The sequence below is a fragment of the Ostrinia furnacalis genome, unplaced genomic scaffold (assembly GCF_004193835.3).
Source record: "Ostrinia furnacalis isolate ACB-3 unplaced genomic scaffold, ASM419383v2 OfSCF0802, whole genome shotgun sequence".
NCBI lineage: Eukaryota > Metazoa > Arthropoda > Insecta > Lepidoptera > Crambidae > Ostrinia > Ostrinia furnacalis.
The window spans coordinates 279,937-296,516 of record NW_021131041.1 but is presented as its reverse complement, the minus strand read 5'-3'; the positions used below and the strand labels follow the sequence as shown (position 1 = coordinate 296,516).

At 42.1% G+C, this 16,580-nt stretch overlaps 2 protein-coding genes across 9 annotated transcripts in view; one reads left to right on the top strand and one right to left on the bottom strand.

Moving 5' to 3' along the window:
• The window catches only part of LOC114350177 (putative leucine-rich repeat-containing protein DDB_G0290503), a 44,083-nt gene extending 28,707 nt beyond the window's left edge, over window positions 1-15,376 (top strand). The window contains exons 4-17 of one of the 8 annotated variants that reach the window (XM_028300854.1): window positions 65-249; window positions 1,721-1,792; window positions 3,192-3,277; window positions 3,938-4,032; window positions 4,418-4,562; window positions 7,192-7,297; window positions 7,741-7,822; window positions 8,562-8,655; window positions 9,200-9,371; window positions 10,878-11,029; window positions 11,455-11,996; window positions 12,438-12,519; window positions 13,020-13,116; window positions 13,607-15,376. In XM_028300854.1, the coding sequence (XP_028156655.1) occupies window positions 65-249; window positions 1,721-1,792; window positions 3,192-3,277; window positions 3,938-4,032; window positions 4,418-4,562; window positions 7,192-7,297; window positions 7,741-7,822; window positions 8,562-8,655; window positions 9,200-9,371; window positions 10,878-11,029; window positions 11,455-11,996; window positions 12,438-12,519; window positions 13,020-13,116; window positions 13,607-14,818 (3,122 nt within the window). In that variant the 3' untranslated portion in view covers window positions 14,819-15,376. Of the gene's footprint in view, window positions 1-64; window positions 250-460; window positions 526-733; window positions 808-1,720; window positions 1,793-3,191; window positions 3,278-3,937; window positions 4,033-4,417; window positions 4,563-7,191; window positions 7,298-7,740; window positions 7,823-8,561; window positions 8,656-9,199; window positions 9,372-10,877; window positions 11,030-11,454; window positions 11,997-12,437; window positions 12,520-13,019; window positions 13,117-13,606 lie in introns of those variants that run through there. The other 7 variants (XM_028300857.1, XM_028300856.1, XM_028300855.1 and 4 more) reach the window with 7 other exon arrangements.
• Window positions 5,026-6,351, bottom strand: LOC114350179 (uncharacterized). The gene has a single exon (XM_028300863.1). It carries the CDS (start codon window positions 6,292-6,294, stop codon window positions 5,065-5,067), a length of 1,230 nt encoding a protein of 409 aa, XP_028156664.1. The 5' UTR covers window positions 6,295-6,351; the 3' UTR covers window positions 5,026-5,064.
• Window positions 15,377-16,580: the final 1,204 nt, after the last annotated feature.

Genomic DNA, 16,580 nt, shown 5'->3' with positions numbered 1-16,580 from the left:
GGGTCCGCACCGGACGGTCCGCGTGACACTAAAACCAGCCTAATCCTTTAACTGCCTATTCCAGCGGCAGTCGGCTGCAACAACGACACCAGCTGTCGCCGGCGCAAGTATGCGTGGTGGTGCGTGGGCTGCGGCGCCCTGGCCGCGGCGTTGGGCGGGCTGCTGGCCGCCCAGCATATACTGCTGAGGGCTTATACCGCGTCCCCTCAGCATCTGGAGACGGTGCCGGCTGCTGTGCCTGCTGCTATGGTAAGTGTTTCATTTTGTATACACAATGAAGAAGCCCTTGGCCTGTATCTCACCTGATGGAAAGTGAGGATCAGGCCGAAGGTGGAAGCGAGCTTCACCCGGAATCCTTAACCACAGAGGAACTGGCTATCTTACCTCTTAACAGCCGGAACACATTATGGCGACAGACTTGTGTTAGGAGTGGATTTATCACAAGGCCAGGATATACTGCTGAGGGCTTATACGGCGTCCCCTCAGCATCTAGAGACGGTGCCGGCTGCAGTACCAGCTGCTATGGTAAGTTTCAATGGCTGCCTAAAAGGGTCTAGCGCATGACTCAGTGTTTGTGGTATGGGAGCGGTACCTATTGGAGATGACAGAGCATACAAGTCTCAAGCACATCTGAAGTCTCGCAGACGTTTGACGTTTCAAAAACACCCTCCTCTGTGCCGTTCTCATACCTCAGGCACTGACTTATTCAGGGTTTAACACAAGGCCACCCAGCATATACTGCTGAGGGCTTATACCTCGTCCCCTCAGCATTTGGAAACGGTGCCGGCTGCTGTACCAGCTGCTATGGTGAGTGTTTCATTTTGTATACACAATGAGGAAGCTCATGGCTTGTATCTCACCCCGTGATGGTGAGGTGGAAGCGAGGTTCACCTGGAATCCTCAACCACAGAGGAACTGGCTATCTTACCTCCAACTGCCAGAACACAACTATGTTGCTAGCATTGTGTTAGGAGTAGATTTATCACAAGGTCACCCAGCATATACTGCTGAGGGCTTATACAGCGTCCCCTCAGCATCTGGAGACGGTGCCTGATGCTGTACAATTGTTATCCACAATTTTAAAAAAATATGCTGTAGTTTTCCCCGAGTCCCGTTGCTTACCTCCATAGGTCTGCAACTTCGTTCAGGGGATAGATTAAATTTACCATTGGTAACGCCATAATTCCAACACGGTATGTGGCGCAAGATGGATGGTAATACAAGCCTTACGCCCGTATTCACAAACATTACTATGAGGTCTCACAGTGCGCGTGGACGCACAGGGTGACACACGAACCAATTATAGAGATTTACTGCTTCACTTAAGCAAGCATCAAGGTTACTAAACCTTTGTTTGTTACCTGTCATCCGCTTTGCAACGGAGGAAAGTCGAACCTTAACTTCGAACTTCTCCTATGTTATTCTGATTAATTTCGTTGCGGGTCCAATGACAGCTTAACTTTCCCCCGGGACAAACTTGACCTTCACTGGTTGGGTTTTTATTGGCGGTCTAGCTGTAGATCCTGGCTACACAGGAGTTGCAGTGGTGGGAAAGAGAGGTGGGAATAGTCCCGTTAAGCAAGCATCGTTTGTGAATACGGGCGTAAGAATATTCGCAAAGTTTTTTCTTCCTCTGCTTGAAATTGATCTACAATCTCTGCTGTTGGCTGAAAAGATGATGATGATGATGATAATGATAAAGCATTCTTACTTGTTCCAGTTGGTGTTGACCGGCGTGTGTATCATGAGTTTGGCGCGCCGCAGCAACCGGTACAGCTATATGGTAAGAAAAGTATGTAGCTGATGATTTTTTTTTGTTTGCATGAGCCCAAGGTGCATGAGGCAATCGTACGTATCTTTATCTACTTACTTTAGCTGAGTTGCACCATCTTAATTTAACTTTAACAAAAAATTACAAAAATCTGTCAAACCACATACAAAAAATAAAGTAAATTGGTGCAACTCAGCCTTAGTTTGATTTATTATAAAACTGTATAAAGTTAACTGTCAAAAACTGAAAAGATATTATAGGCAAAATATCTTTTACTGCCTGTGACGAAGTCTTTATGTGGGGTCGTGGTGTGTTACAGAACAAGAGCCAAAAGCTGAAAGTTTGTCAGCGCATGTTTTTTATACAAATTCTTATAAAGATGTTGTTTCCTCATCAGCCAGAGAGTTTTGACCGTTCCAACCCCTCACAAGACAATCATTTTAGGGTAGCTGCCAAAGTCACGATAACCTTAACTTCACGATGCAATCACGTTCTTACCTATGTTGGGAGCATGCGCTGACAAACTTTCAGTATTTATAAAATAACGAAGGTCTGGCGTTCACTGGCTCTTAGTCCATTAGAGTCGTGTTCATTTACTTAATGTCAATCAATTAAAAACCTTGGACTTCTAATCCCAACTAATATTATAAATGCGAAAGTAACTCTGTCTGTCTGTCTGTCTGTCTGTTACGCTTTCCCGCTTAAACCTCGCAACCGATTTTGATGAAATTTGGCATAGAGATAGTTTGAGTCCCGGGAAAGAACATAGGATAGTTTTTATACCGGTTTTTGAAACAGGGACACGCGCGATAAAGTTTTTCTGTGACAGACAAAATTCCACGCGGGCGAAGCCGCGGGCGGAAAGCTAGTTAATAATATAATGTAAATCATGTTTATAAACGTAGCCTAATATTATCGCTGTCGGACTAGCTGAATCAAAATCCAAGGAACGCGGGTTCGAACCCTGCCACCACTGGACAATAGGGATGTTTCCTGGGTTAAAAAGCAAGAGTTTTAATTAGTCCGTCAGTTAACTTATCAAAAAATACTCTACACGTATTTTTCACTTTTTCAAATTAATGAAAATTTAAAGAGATAAAGCGCGCCAAAGTTCATAAGAAGAGGCCCGTGACGTCAATGCATGCATAAAAGTGCCGCACGTTGTGACGTCGTGCGGAACTTCAACGCACCATAACTATGTAATTATTTGTTAGATTGACAAATAAAAATATATGTGTCCAATATTTTTTGATATTAAACATTACGGACTAAAAAAATTTTTTTAGGAAACTAGCCTATTGTTGTGAATTTGTGTGAAACTCGTAACACAAGTGATATTTAGCTAAGGACGAGGGGTTTGCGGGACTATTATTAATAACAGAGGCAGATAACAATTAGGTAAATTATGTTATATTTCCAGATCAAAGTGGTAGGCGTGTGCTGCATCGTGTGCGCTCTGACATGCGTTCTCGTCACCATCACAACCACCGTCATACATATGAACAAGTAAGTCTCTTTGGTTAATTTCATTATAATGCAAAAGTGTATAAACATCAAAAACATTAAAAAATATTTCGTTTTGTTGGATTTCACTTGAACTTGGCGCAGCACGCTGCTGTACAATGAAATAGCAAAAAGCGACCGTAAGAAATAGTACTAGTACTTTTTTCGTAAACGTGGCCTCTCACTATAGGCCTTATACAGAAGCTCAAAGTTGCACAGCGTGCTATGGAGAGGGCTATGCTCGGTGTTTCTTTACGAGATCGAATCAGAAATGTAATTCGTAAACGAACTAATGAATAAATAAATAAATAAATAAATAAACAAATCTTTGAACAATTTCACACAGCGCCAGCTAGCCCCAAAGTAAGCAACTTAATGCTTGTGTTATGGGTGCTAAGCTTAACGGATATACTACTTATATACTTTTTTTTTAAATACATAAATATTATACATAGTCACACCCAGACCCGTCACAGAAATTAAAATTCATCATTTCAATTTTTGCCCGGCCGGGAAATCGAATGTCGCTGACATAACCCGACGGATTAGAAAGAAGTGGCAATGGGCAGGGCACATAGTACGCAGAAATGGAAATCATTGGGGGAGGCCCTGTTGTAGCTGAAATTGTTGATACCCTTTATGAATTAACACTGTTTGTCGCAGGCTACAAACGCTGAAGTTCTGCGAATACACCAAGCTGACTCGGACCTGCACCTGCTTCTCGATGCCTGACGGGCAGCACGACGGCGATGATGAAGGTACGCTGGCTTTATGACTTAGCCTGAGTATGCTCAAGTAATAAATTGTATATGTATCTTTGTTGAAACAGATAAATATTTGTCTCGAAGCGCTCGTAGGACAAAAAATAAATCAGACGGTATTACCTATTGCCTTTTTTGTTGGTATGAACTTGGCTTGACATGTTACCGAGTCAGGTCCAGTTCCTGAATTGAGATTTTTAGCATGAGCGTGCTCATTTTCTTTAGGCTCCATTTTACTCGCGTACCTATCAACTAATATTTTTTTATACGCTCGGCCAATGTACGCTACCTACTTCAGCGTAGTCGAAAATCAAGCCTACCTATATCATTTTATTAACTAAGATTTCTTTTGAATAGTTTAAAACGTGTCTATCTTCGCCAGGCATCCGCTGCGTCTTCGAAGGCATGTCGAGCTGCGACGTGGTCCACGGAGCGCTGTACTGGTGCCTTCGCGGCGTCTTCGCGCTGTCTGTCAGCGCCGTGCTCGTCTGCATCTTCAGCTGCATGCTGGCCTACCAGCTGCTGAGGTAAGTGTGGCCTGTGAGGATCCCGCGTGACTGTGGCCTGTGAGACCCCAGTTTGTAGCCTGTCAGGTCTCCGCTGCTTGGGCGTGTCTGGACTCTGGCAGCGATGTGTTACACGGCGCGCTGTACTATCTTCTGTATTTTGACACACAAAGAATTGATTTCCGCTACTTATTCCTGGCTTCTTTTTTTATTATTATTTAGTGTAAAAAATACAACATCTACCCAACATGCAGTTATAGTATATTTACTTATTTTACAATAGTTACAAGTTTTTTAGTTTGTAAGTGCCTTTATTAATAACTAGCTGCCTTAGCAAACTTCGTACCTCCTACATTCATCAGAAATAATGTAGGATTCCAACGGTGAAAGGTAAAACAATCAAATGTTTCCTCTTTAAAATATTAGTGTTCCCAAAAACAAACAAAATTAGTCGTATCTCATATAATAATACGAACAAACATTTGGAAGATCTCGAATTACATACATAAATAACTAAAACTAATTATACGTTCATAGAGTTAAGTTTCTTGTTCAACGAAGTCAACGCTATCTGCTGGATATGAACTCGATTCTCCAACAATTTCACGCTGTGTTTCAAATCTGTCACTTCTGATTTCACACACACATAGTCCATAACATCTGGCACTTCGTAAGCTAGACGAACTTTCTTAACTTCTTCAAGTCTCTGAGCTAGAGAATCTGCTTGAACTTGAATTATGTCTCTTTCTTTATCTAGCTCAATCGTCATTCTTTCTCTGTCTTTAATTGTGTTTATGATATTCGTCAAATAAGTATTCTGTTCCATCATTAACTTTTTGTGTATCGTTAGATTCAGATTCGCGTCGCCCGTCATCTTTTTCAGTTCACCCAATTGCTGAAGCTTCTTGTCAATTATTTCCATGCATTCGTCGTTTTCGATCTTCAGCTTGTCGAAATCTACAGCTCGTAGACTCTCGCTCAGTTCAGCTTTGACCTTAATCTGACCCTTTAGCTTGCTGAACTGAGTGTTTAAAGTGCTTGTTCTCAAACGTAGCTTCCCGATTTGGCTGTCAGCAATTTTGACCCATTCAGTCATGAACCTGATCCATATTTCGGCGGGAATCCTCTGAGCTATTTTGTCCCAACCTTCCACTATTACTTCTTTGTTGAAAAACCCACTGGCCTTTTCTATATCAACAACTCTGACTCCAATTTCTTCCAATTGCGCTTTGAGTAGAGCGTGTTGTTTGGCAGCTTTTTTCCTCGCCTTTTCCATGTTTTCGACCAGAATCTCCATTTCTGCTGAAACTAGTTCAGATCTTTCCAAAACGTTGATACGAGGACCTGTTCCGAAGATGACTGTTCCACCAATTTTAGCTGATGACTCTACTCTCCTTGTTGATACTTTAGAAGGGCTGGTTAACATTCTGGATGGACTTGTAAAAGAGTCTAGACCTCCAAATCTTGAAGTCTGGGACTTGACGAAGCTACCGACAGCTAAAGATGAACTGCTCTGTAATTTGTTTGCGTAGTCCAAAGCTTGTTGCACTCCATGCATTAGCGCTGGTTCCAACCTCAGTATAGTTCTTTCGAAGATCTCATTTTCTAGAGAAACAATCTTGATTTGCTGCTTCAAATCCTTGACTAATTTAATCAGTTCTGCATCAGTCAGCTCATCCAAATCGTTTAGCTGACTCACTGAATTCTGACTGATTATGCTGCCTTTATTAACGTGGGTTTGTGATTGCGACATGGCTTTAAAATCTTTAAAAATTGGTAGTAAATAGTCGAAAATGAGGTTTGGTGTGACACTGCGGGTAAATTAGGTGCTTGAAAGTCCATTTTACCTCTACCTATCGATGTAAGACACTTGTTCTTAAGTGAAGGTGTTAAGACTGATATTGCCGTGTCAATAGGCTCATATGTGGTGGCTTGAGGTGTTACTATGACACTACGTTGTCATGGTAACAGATGACGTCTGTAAGTGTGAAAAGTCTATAAACCGTGAAGGATGGTCGTAAAAGTTCGTTCTTTAGAAGTTAATGGTACTGTTTGGTAAAAGTTCGGGCTGATTAATGGTGGGGTTGGATTTGGGGGAATTGAAGGTTGTTTGTTTGTGGGGGATTGTAAAACGAGTGATATAAATTGATGAGACACGAATTCACTGAACTTTTACAGGGTTGGTATGGAAATAAGTTGTCGACGTTTCTGATGGGTTTATTTTGATTGAGTTGAATTCATTGTTAATTTATAAGTGATTGCGAAAAGATTTACTCCAATATTTTAGCGGACGATAGAAATTAGGATTCATTGGCTTACTGTGACCAATCTAGCGTCCAAAATTCATCAGGCATTATGACTTATGCCCGTATTCACAAACAATGCTTGCTTAAGTGAAGCAGAAAATCGAACGCACAGTGTTGAATAGAGCTCTGTAATTGGTTCGTGTGTCACCCTGTGCGTCCACGCGCACTGTGAGACCTCATAGTAATGTTTGTGAATACGGGCGTTAATCTTTTAAATATTGCCTCTAAAACATCGGCAGTAGAAACCAGCCGCTACAAACAAGATTATCCAATTTAGACTATGAATAAATGGTAATTTTAATTAGGAAAACAATCAAATTCTAACTAAACTTTATTCTGTACAGCCACGAACGCAAGAAGATGTACTGGGAGCAGTTAGAGCTTCGCTGCAGATCATTGTACCGTCCACCAGCCGGACAGGCCACACCAGCTCAGGGAAGACAGGTCCAGGTAAGACCCGGATTCCGAACCGAAGCTGAGGGGAGAGGTGATATGGATGTAACGAAATTTGATTAGTTATTTAAACACATTTCCTCTCATCTTCGCTTTGATGGAAATTTATATGTCTGGCCTTTTTGACATATTGTTTTTTGATCCGAATCCGTGATGAAATAATCCAGCGGAGTAACTAGTCGCAGAATTATTTGTATGATAGTTTACGGATCCGAATTCGGTGTTCTGATTTCTCTAAATCCATAGATTTTGACAGTTTCGGATCGGATTCGGATCAGACGTAGTCGAAACCGTTCTAATATTATGAATGCTGTCTGTCTGTTACCTTATCACGCTTTAACCATTTATGTAGGTAAATAAGGCATAGACATAGCAAATTCTTATTATTGTTCTTAAATTGATGAGATCACAGAAATCATAGCAACCCTGTATGTTCGCAGAGCAACTGTAGCTGCTGCGCGCAGTGCCACCCGTCGCAGCCGGCCTGGGACATCAGTCTGCAGCACCGCTTCTGGCAGCCAGGTACCGTGTTATTTGTAGTCAGTAACCTCAGCACATTACAGCTTAGGCCTCAAGACCTGGTCCTGTAGAAGGCACTTAAGCTTGGTTCTTTAGGCTTGGTCCCCTAAAAGTCATGGGACTATTCTCACCTCTCGTTCCCACCGCTGCAACTCCTGTGTAGCCAGGATCTACAGCTCGACCGCCAACAACCCAACCAGTAAAGGCCAGGTTTGTCCCGGGGAAAGTTAAACTGCCAGTAGTCCTGGTCCAATCCTCCATTTGCCTCTGCTTAATCGGAGAGTCGTGCTCCTGTAGTGGAGACCAAATGACTGATGATGTTGACGGATAACTTAAATTAGATTCATTGTGCCTTAAGGCCTGGCCCTTTCAAAGTCTATAACCTCAGCACATTGAATATAAGCCTTAAGGCACGGTCATGATGAAGGGTTTAGAGCTTAGGCTTTAAGCTTTGAACAGGATTTGGACTTGCTATACAAGTCCAAATTCTTGAGACAAGGAAACTTCAAGTTAGTAATCACAGAACATTGAATCTTAGGTCTTAACCATTTAACAGTCATTAACATAATCAAAATTTTCATTGCTTTTGGACTTTAAGATAAGCGAATAAGGTTCAAAATATGGTGGGAACTATATTCCCACTGCATTTTAAAGGATTAAGGTTGGTCAGACCATCGCATTCATCAGGAGGAAGGCCTTAAGGCCTGGTCCCCTAAAATTCAGTAATCCCAGCACATTGCAGGTCGCGCAGGGAACCTCTACTCGCCCAACCCTGGTGCCGGGCGGAAGGCGTCTGCCTGGAGCTGGTTTCCTTGGCCGAGGAGTAACAGCCAGAAGTGAGTATTAAACGTAGATCTATTTTATCTTTAAAAAGTGAATTGACTTGACTTGATTTTAAGTATGTTCCTATTATGTATGTAAACTCTTGGATGAAAAAAAAAACGCTCTTATTTTTTATGAATAAACTATATTTGCTGTCTATAACAAGTGTAACTAGTTACTTACCCAATAACGATCATGTTTCATTCCGATGGAACCATAAATTGAAAGTTCTGATCGAACCACAAACTAAGGGATTTGTCACACTGGATGCGGTCTGCGGTCAGGTCAAAGTATAGTGGACTGCGTTTACTTTGACCTTGACCACACTACCGCAGACAATGGGCGTACCCAGCTTCTGGCCAAGGAGGGGATAAGTCATACATACGGCATACCTAGCATCTGGCCTAGAAGGAGGGGCAAGTCAGATGTTTTGGTCAGATCATTTGACTTAGCTCCTTCAAAGCAACACTGCTAGTTTTCCGGGGGAACTCCCCCCCTCTGTGTACGCCCAGACACAACATCCAGTAAGACAAATGCTTAAAACTAACATTTTTCCAGCTCCCGCTGCCGTATGGGCGGCGTACCCCAATCTGGCGACAGCGCATACGGCTTCTGCGATACCGACCCTGCCCCGTCGTCGAACCCGCAACCTTACGACGACCGCTCCTATCCCCCCAACTTGAGAGCCCAAGCGGGGTTCAACCAGAACCAACAGTTTGCGACCAGTCAGGTAAGGGAAAAACTATTTAGGAATTAGCTGAAGTGGCAATAGGCAGGCACATAGTACGCAGAACTGACGGCCGATGGGGGCAGCAAGGTTCTGGAGTGTACCGGAAATTACTGATCGTTATGGAAATCACTGGGGAAGGCTTATGTTCAGCAGTGGACGTCCTATGGCTGAAATATGATGATAATCCTTACGACGACCGCTCCTATCCCCCCAATTTGGGAGCCCAAGCGAGGTTTAACCAGAATCAGCAGTTTGCGACCAGTCAGGTAAGGGAAAACTATTTTATAGAACCATAGCACCCATGCTAGATTTTTTAGCTCGTTTACGGGTCTCCTCATTTCTGATTCGAACTCATAAAGAAACACCAAGCATAGTCCTCTCCTCTAACAATGAATAGGGCACAGAGTACGCAGAACTGTCAGCCGATGGGGCAGCGAGGTTCTGGAGTGGACGCCAGGTACAGGAAATTACTGATCATTGGGGAAGGCTTATTGTTCAGCAGTGGCTGAATGATGATGATGATCCTGCCCCGTCGTCGAACCCGCAACCTTACGACGACCGCTCATATCCCCCCAACTTGCGAGCCCAAGTTGGATTCAACCAGAATCGGCAGTTTGCGACAAGTCAGGTAAGGGCACATAGCTTGCAGAGCTGATGGCCGATGAGGAAAAAAATAATAAATAAAATATACTCAACATCAAATAAACCGCACCTTCCGCGACGCGAACTTTAAAGATTTTCTTCTGACACAATCATGGTGCCCCAACAATATTGGTGTTATTTGAAAGCCCAATAAATAAACTTGAAGAAAAATACATTTTTTTTACAAACACTTAACAGGTACCATAAATGAGACTTGAAAAAAGGCCTCACTTGGGGCTCACCTCTGGGAACAAATAGACCAATTTTTGTGGTTAGAAAACCAAATAATGTTATTACGAGTCCTTTTTAACAGATGGATAGCAATTAATCCCAATTTGACAGTTTTATAGCCATAAAATTTGGCTCAAGTGTAACTACCTATTTTTTTAAGAAGTGACTCTGGATCCTTCTAAAAACACATTTTTGGGGTAAAAACCTTTCCTTTAATGAAATGAAGTTTAGAACTAGGCTTTCAAATGGAACCAATGTTGGTGGGAAGTGGGGATGCATACGTTTGAGAAGTGCTTATTTAGGCCCTTTCCAGGGCACTTATACGCGTTCCAAATATAGCTTGCCCTACCACCACTTCGGGACAACATATAGGCTGGTGCTGAGAAGAAGTCGCAGAAGTTCTCGAGTGGCGACCACGGGCCGGAAGACGTAGTATGGGCAAGCCCCCACTAGATGGACCGACGACCTGGTTAAGGGCGTGGGAAGTGCCTGGATGCAAGCGGCACAGCACCGGTCATGCAGGCCTTTGTCCAGCAGTGAACGTCGTTTGGCTGAAACGGACGCTCACACTTCTACCTTAATATGGACCACTTTTTATTATAATAATATAAATTGTATTTGTCTTTTTGTCAGCAGTTTGCCACAAGTCAGCAGTTCGCACAGAGCCAGCAATTCCAAGGTTCGATGCAAGAGGGCTTTGGAGAAGCCAGCGGCAGTTTTGATGCACAAACTGGGTTGTGGGGACCTCCTCCGCCGTATAGTCCTCAGGGAAGAAGTGGTAGCAGGTGATTATCTTCAAATTCAAATTATTTATTAGTACCTACCTATTTCGGCTTTTAAAAGGCACTTATACGATATCCTATAGTCCTAGCTTGGGCTGCGTTTTGCTGATGATTCCTGAGAAAATTCATATTACCTAACTGAATTTCTAGTGCTACTTTAATTTAGCACTAGCCTTTAGTAGTAGGGTCAAAAATTACTGGGACGTGTAAAAGCGCTCTTTAAACTGTTAAAACTTCAAATTTCGTCATGTTTACCAATGTAAGTTTGTAGGAGCAGTTGTTTGCTAAGCGAAAGATCATGGGCTCAATTCCCATCAGAGACAAAAGTTTTTTCAAGTGAAAAGTGAAGAGAGATTTTATTTATGGATATAAATTACAGTTTAATATGTTAAATTCATAATTAAAAGTCAATACTTTTGTGATTTCAGACATCACCTTCATCATCAAGACCCTGCAGCGGCCACTCTACTTCATCACCACCACATAGACGTCCACCGCAACTCCATGCCCATACACGACCATACAAATATGCCCATGCAACCCCATACATGCGCCCGCAACTCATATCTCATGCACGGCAACATGCCACAGAGCATGTCCGAACTAACCCGGCTAAATCCCGAACTAAATCGATTAAATCCAGACTTGAATCGCTTAAATCCGGATTTGAATCGGTTAAATCCGGACTTGAATAGATTAAATCCGGACTTGAATAGGTTAAATCCGGACTTGAATAGATTAAATCCGGATTTGGCTCAAATGTACCAGCCGGATGTAAATGAGTTGGCTAGGATGCAGGCAGAGATGCATATATCGCCGGAAGCCAGGTTCAATACCCTGAGGGGTCACTTGGTTCCGTATAGGTCGTGTCAGAGATCCTTGGGCATGAGTGCAGGGAACCTTCATAGGGATTGCAGGATGGAGGAAAATGTGGCTATAGAATGCTTGCACCAGAAGAGCGCTAGTAAAGGTAATTCAAAAACACATAGATAGCCAATGAAACCTTACATTTTTATACAGGGTGTCCCAAAAAGTAGTGTCAAGCCAAAGCCCAGAGGTAAATCATCACTAGGGCTATCCAAATCACCTCGATTTTTGGTAGTTTCATAGTTTCGAGCTTTGATTGTTTTAAATTTCTGTTCTAAGGCACTTTTTTGGTCATTGTGGCGCGAATAGTCAAGTTACATGCCGGATTTTTTATTATTATTAGATGATTACTAGGCCTAGCTGATTCATGATTTTTGTCTGTTATTTCCATAGTATAAAATTCTATGTTTTTGTTTTCTTTTTATTTCTGATTTAGTAGACCCATCTAATAAGTTTTCAATTCTTTATTTAACCTTACAAATTATACATTCATCCCTCACCATATTGTCCATATCAATTACTGATTAATTTATGTTTTGTTCAGTTTCAGACCAGAGTTCGGATTCATGCCAAAAGCAAGGGAAGGAGAACCTTGGCTTCCAAAATGACAAACATTCGCCTATAAGGTATGCAAGTTTTAATTTTACAATCATAGGGATAAAAGAAATTTTAGTTTATTACTCAAGCATGCATGATATGCAAAACTAAAAAAAAAGTACTCGATTTTTTCGTCACGTCAAGCTTTTCTGTGTTTTCTTTCGTTTCAGCCAAATGACGTCCACTGCTGGACAAAGGCCTCCCCCAAGGTTTTCCACAATGAACGGTCCTGCGCTGCCCGCATCCAGGCTCTTCCCGCGACCTTCACTAGATCGTCGGTTCACCTAGTAGGAGGCCTGCCTTCGCTACGTCTTCCAGCCCGTGGTCGCCACTCGAGAACTTTTCTGCCCCAACGGCCATCAGCTCTGCGAGCTATGTGCCTCGCCCACTGCCGCTTGATTTTAGCATTCTGCGAGCTATGTCGGTTACTTTGGTTCTCCTGCGGATCTCCTCATTTCTGATTCGTTATTGGTATTACCATAATACTATTCTGTGTTTGCTGGGAATTAACATTCTATTCCATTTCTAGGTCTTCGATGCAAGACTGTCATAGAGGAGCGAATCAGAATGCCGAGTCTGAGGTATACTTCGCTGATGTATCCAGTTGCTGTAACGTTTCTGTGAAGGTATTATTATTATTTTTTTCATTCTATCTATCTATCTAGATCAGCCTTTGGATTCGTCTTCGAACATAGGCCACTTCTTCAACCTTCCACCGATATTTCATTATCCTCATCAGGCAATTTAGTCTTCATTGCAGGAGCATGACCCTCTCTGTTCTCTAATTTAAAAAGGCAAATGGAGGATTAGATCTAGGTACATTCCCTGGCTAAGGTTGGGTAGAATGTCAGATCGTGTTTTTTATCCACCACGATAAAGCTCTTGGCCTGCATCTCACCTGATGACAAACGATGATTAGGCTGAAGGTGGAAGCGAACTACACCCAAAATCCTCAGCCACTGCCTGTTTAACTATCCCCCGGGACAAACTTGACCTTCACTGGTTGGGTTATTGGCGGTCAAGCTGTAGATCCTGGCTACACAGGAGTTGCAGTGGGAACGAGAGGTGGGAATGCCGTATCTTGCCTGTTATTTATATTGAAACTTTCTTTCACAGGCCGAATGCTGCATGAATCCCAACGTGTCTGCTCTAGTGGGCACCATAGAGAACCACCCTGAATCCACATCTGAGTCAGACACTGGTTCCTTCACTCTAACAAGACAACAACGCCCTCAACCCCAAGTGGGGTCTAAAAGACGACCCAGACAGAACGAGAAACTGAAAAATGAAAAACTACGCCAAGACCTGAATCCTATGCGACTGACCGAACAACAAATTGAACAGCTGAACAATTCCATGAGAATTTCCGAAAGAATGAACGATCCCAGAATTGAGAGAGTGAATGACACCAGACTCAGCGATAGAATGAACGATTCGAGGATCAGTGACCGGATGAACGAGTCGAGGATCAGTGAACGGAACGACCCAAGAATGAGTGGAGTGAATGAGTCCAGATTGAGTGATAGAATGAACGAGTCGCGCATTAGTGAACGAGTGAATGATTCGAGGATTAGTGACCGTTTGAACGACTCACGAATCAGCGACAGGATGAATGAAACTCGCTTGAGTGAGCGAATGGATTCCAGAGATCGTCTCAATGATTCTAGATTAGAACGAATGAACGAGTCTCGAGACCGACTCAATGAACGGAGCGAGAGAGTGAATGAGTGTAGAATCAGCGATAGATTCAATGAAACTCGAATGAGTGAACGCGGCAGCGATTCCAGAGACCGTCTCAACGAGAGAATGGAGCGATTGAGTGACGCCAGATCGAATGATTCCAGACTGAATGACTCCAGGCTGAGTGATTCCAGAATGAACGATTCCAGGATTGAGCGGATTGAAGACAGAAGGATGTCTGACTTGAATTCTAGCATAAGACTCGAGGGTAGTCCTAAAATGCGGGCTCACATGAGTCCCTTGCGGATTCAAAGGTCGAGCCCTAAGAATCTGCCCAAAGAACACCCTAGGCAGTCCAGTTCCGACTCCGGCAAGCCAGACTTTTACGTGCCACCGCCGATCAACCTATCGCCCTTATCTCCAAACACTGAAGAGTCATTATTGTCTGACGAGGAAGAGAGAAGGCCTGACCAAGTGTACTCTAACGATCCAGAAACTTCCAAATGCCTCGGTCCTGATTCCCAGTATGAACCAATCAGGGAGGAGAAGGAAGAAATATTGAAGACGAACCACCATCATTGCTACAGCGACACCAATACAATGGATTCAGGCTGGCAGAGTGGCTCTGAAAAACAAGTCACAGATTGAGTAAGTGACTTTTAAGTTGAAATTTCTTTTACTTGAGTTCAATTTTTGATCGTCTTTCGACCTTAAGACAAGGCAATAAGCAGCACAATTGCTTGACATTTGACATTATTTACATTGTATTTTAAACTTTATTGTCTTAAGGTCTTGAGGCAGATTTTGAATAACACACTGCCGTTACTACAGTAATTTTTGTAGAATTTGAAGTATAATATAAGACGAAGACACTACCTAAATTGAGTATTAAACTATTTAAATCGGTCATGTGTTCCCGTAGAGTTTGTTCTAAGAAAGTAAGTGATCAGAGACAAGGAATTCGATAAATTAATGTCAAGTAATTTCAATTATTTAAAATTTTGCTCTCTAGAAATTTTTCATGTTTTATTTTACTCAAGTTTACAATTTTTATTGATTAATTGTCAATTTGCCACTATTCGTCACAAAGTAAGTGGCATATTAAAAGTAAACTCGTCATAAACGGGAACCGTAACTATAGTCTGGTCTGTGAGCACGTAGAATTTTGTCCAATGACCCCAAGCTGCCCATCCTTACCGCTCGCGCGTAATTATGTTACTGTCGCGCTCGCACACTCACTGCGGGCGCGCGTCGCACAGTCGCGACAGCAATATAATTACGCGCGAGCGATAAGGCTACCCATGCTTGGGGTCTTTGGACAAAATTCTACATGCTCACAGACCGGGCTTTATCAATATGAAGTGTGACGAGTTTACTCATGCTTTTCCTTGTAACGAGTCTGTGGCAAATGGACAAAACCTTTTTTTATGAAATTTATTCTTCGATTGTGATTACAAATACTCAAAATTGCCAGAATAGTGATTTTAAATTTAAATTCTTGACATGTTTGGCGGATTGTGAATTTAAAAACGAGTAGAATTTAAATAAAGTAGCCATTAGTATTAGTGCTCTCTGTAAATAACTGTCCATTTTCCATGTAAGGAGATATCTAATGTTAATGTATGGTTTGGTACAGACTTTGTTTTTAAAATTTTAATTTATACGGGGTGTAACAAAACAATCTAAATAAATTTATTCTTGTTTTCAAATAGGTAGTTACTGCAATTTTTGGTATGTAACCAGCAATAAAACTTCAATATTATTATAATTAATTCTAAAGCTGAGTTTCACCACCTTCATTTAACAGTAACAATAACTGTTGCTTTTTGTATGGACTTTGACAGATTTTTGACGTTTGTCAAAGTTTTAGTAAGATGGTGCAACTCACTCTTAATATTTTTATTGACCGATGGGCTGAGAGGATTTGATCGATTCGTTGCAGTAACGTTTTAAAATTTTATATTTTCTTTTATAACCTACTATTTATTTTGTTCAATTTGAGCTCACTAGTGGGCGCCCGAGACTGGTATTACAAATTTTTGTCAGCCTACCCGTAAAGTCTGTATCGAACCTTACAATTTTGTTCATCTGTCCTGACCGTAGAAAGATTAAGATCGTGTGTACTGTAGTTTCGTGCCAAGTAGAACTAGACATTTTTATAATAAAATGACCAAACTAGGACTTTGTATCTACGCAAATCGAGTGTGCAATTGTTAAAACGTTGAATATGTCTAGCTATTAAGTCAGTCAGTGCCTTATGGGAGCGGCGAGGGGTGACATTGAATGACAGGGCATATAGTTCCAAAATACTGAACTGTCCTATCCATGACATTGACAGTGGGGCGCCACCGTCAATACCGGATCGCTGGTTCCGATTTTTGCCATGCTGGAAACCATATAGTTGAACGAT

Excerpts from the sequence above, each read along its gene's own strand:
- LOC114350179 (XM_028300863.1), bottom strand. The coding sequence starts at position 6,294 with ATGTCGCAATCACAAACCCACGTTAATAAAGGCAGCATAATCAGTCAG.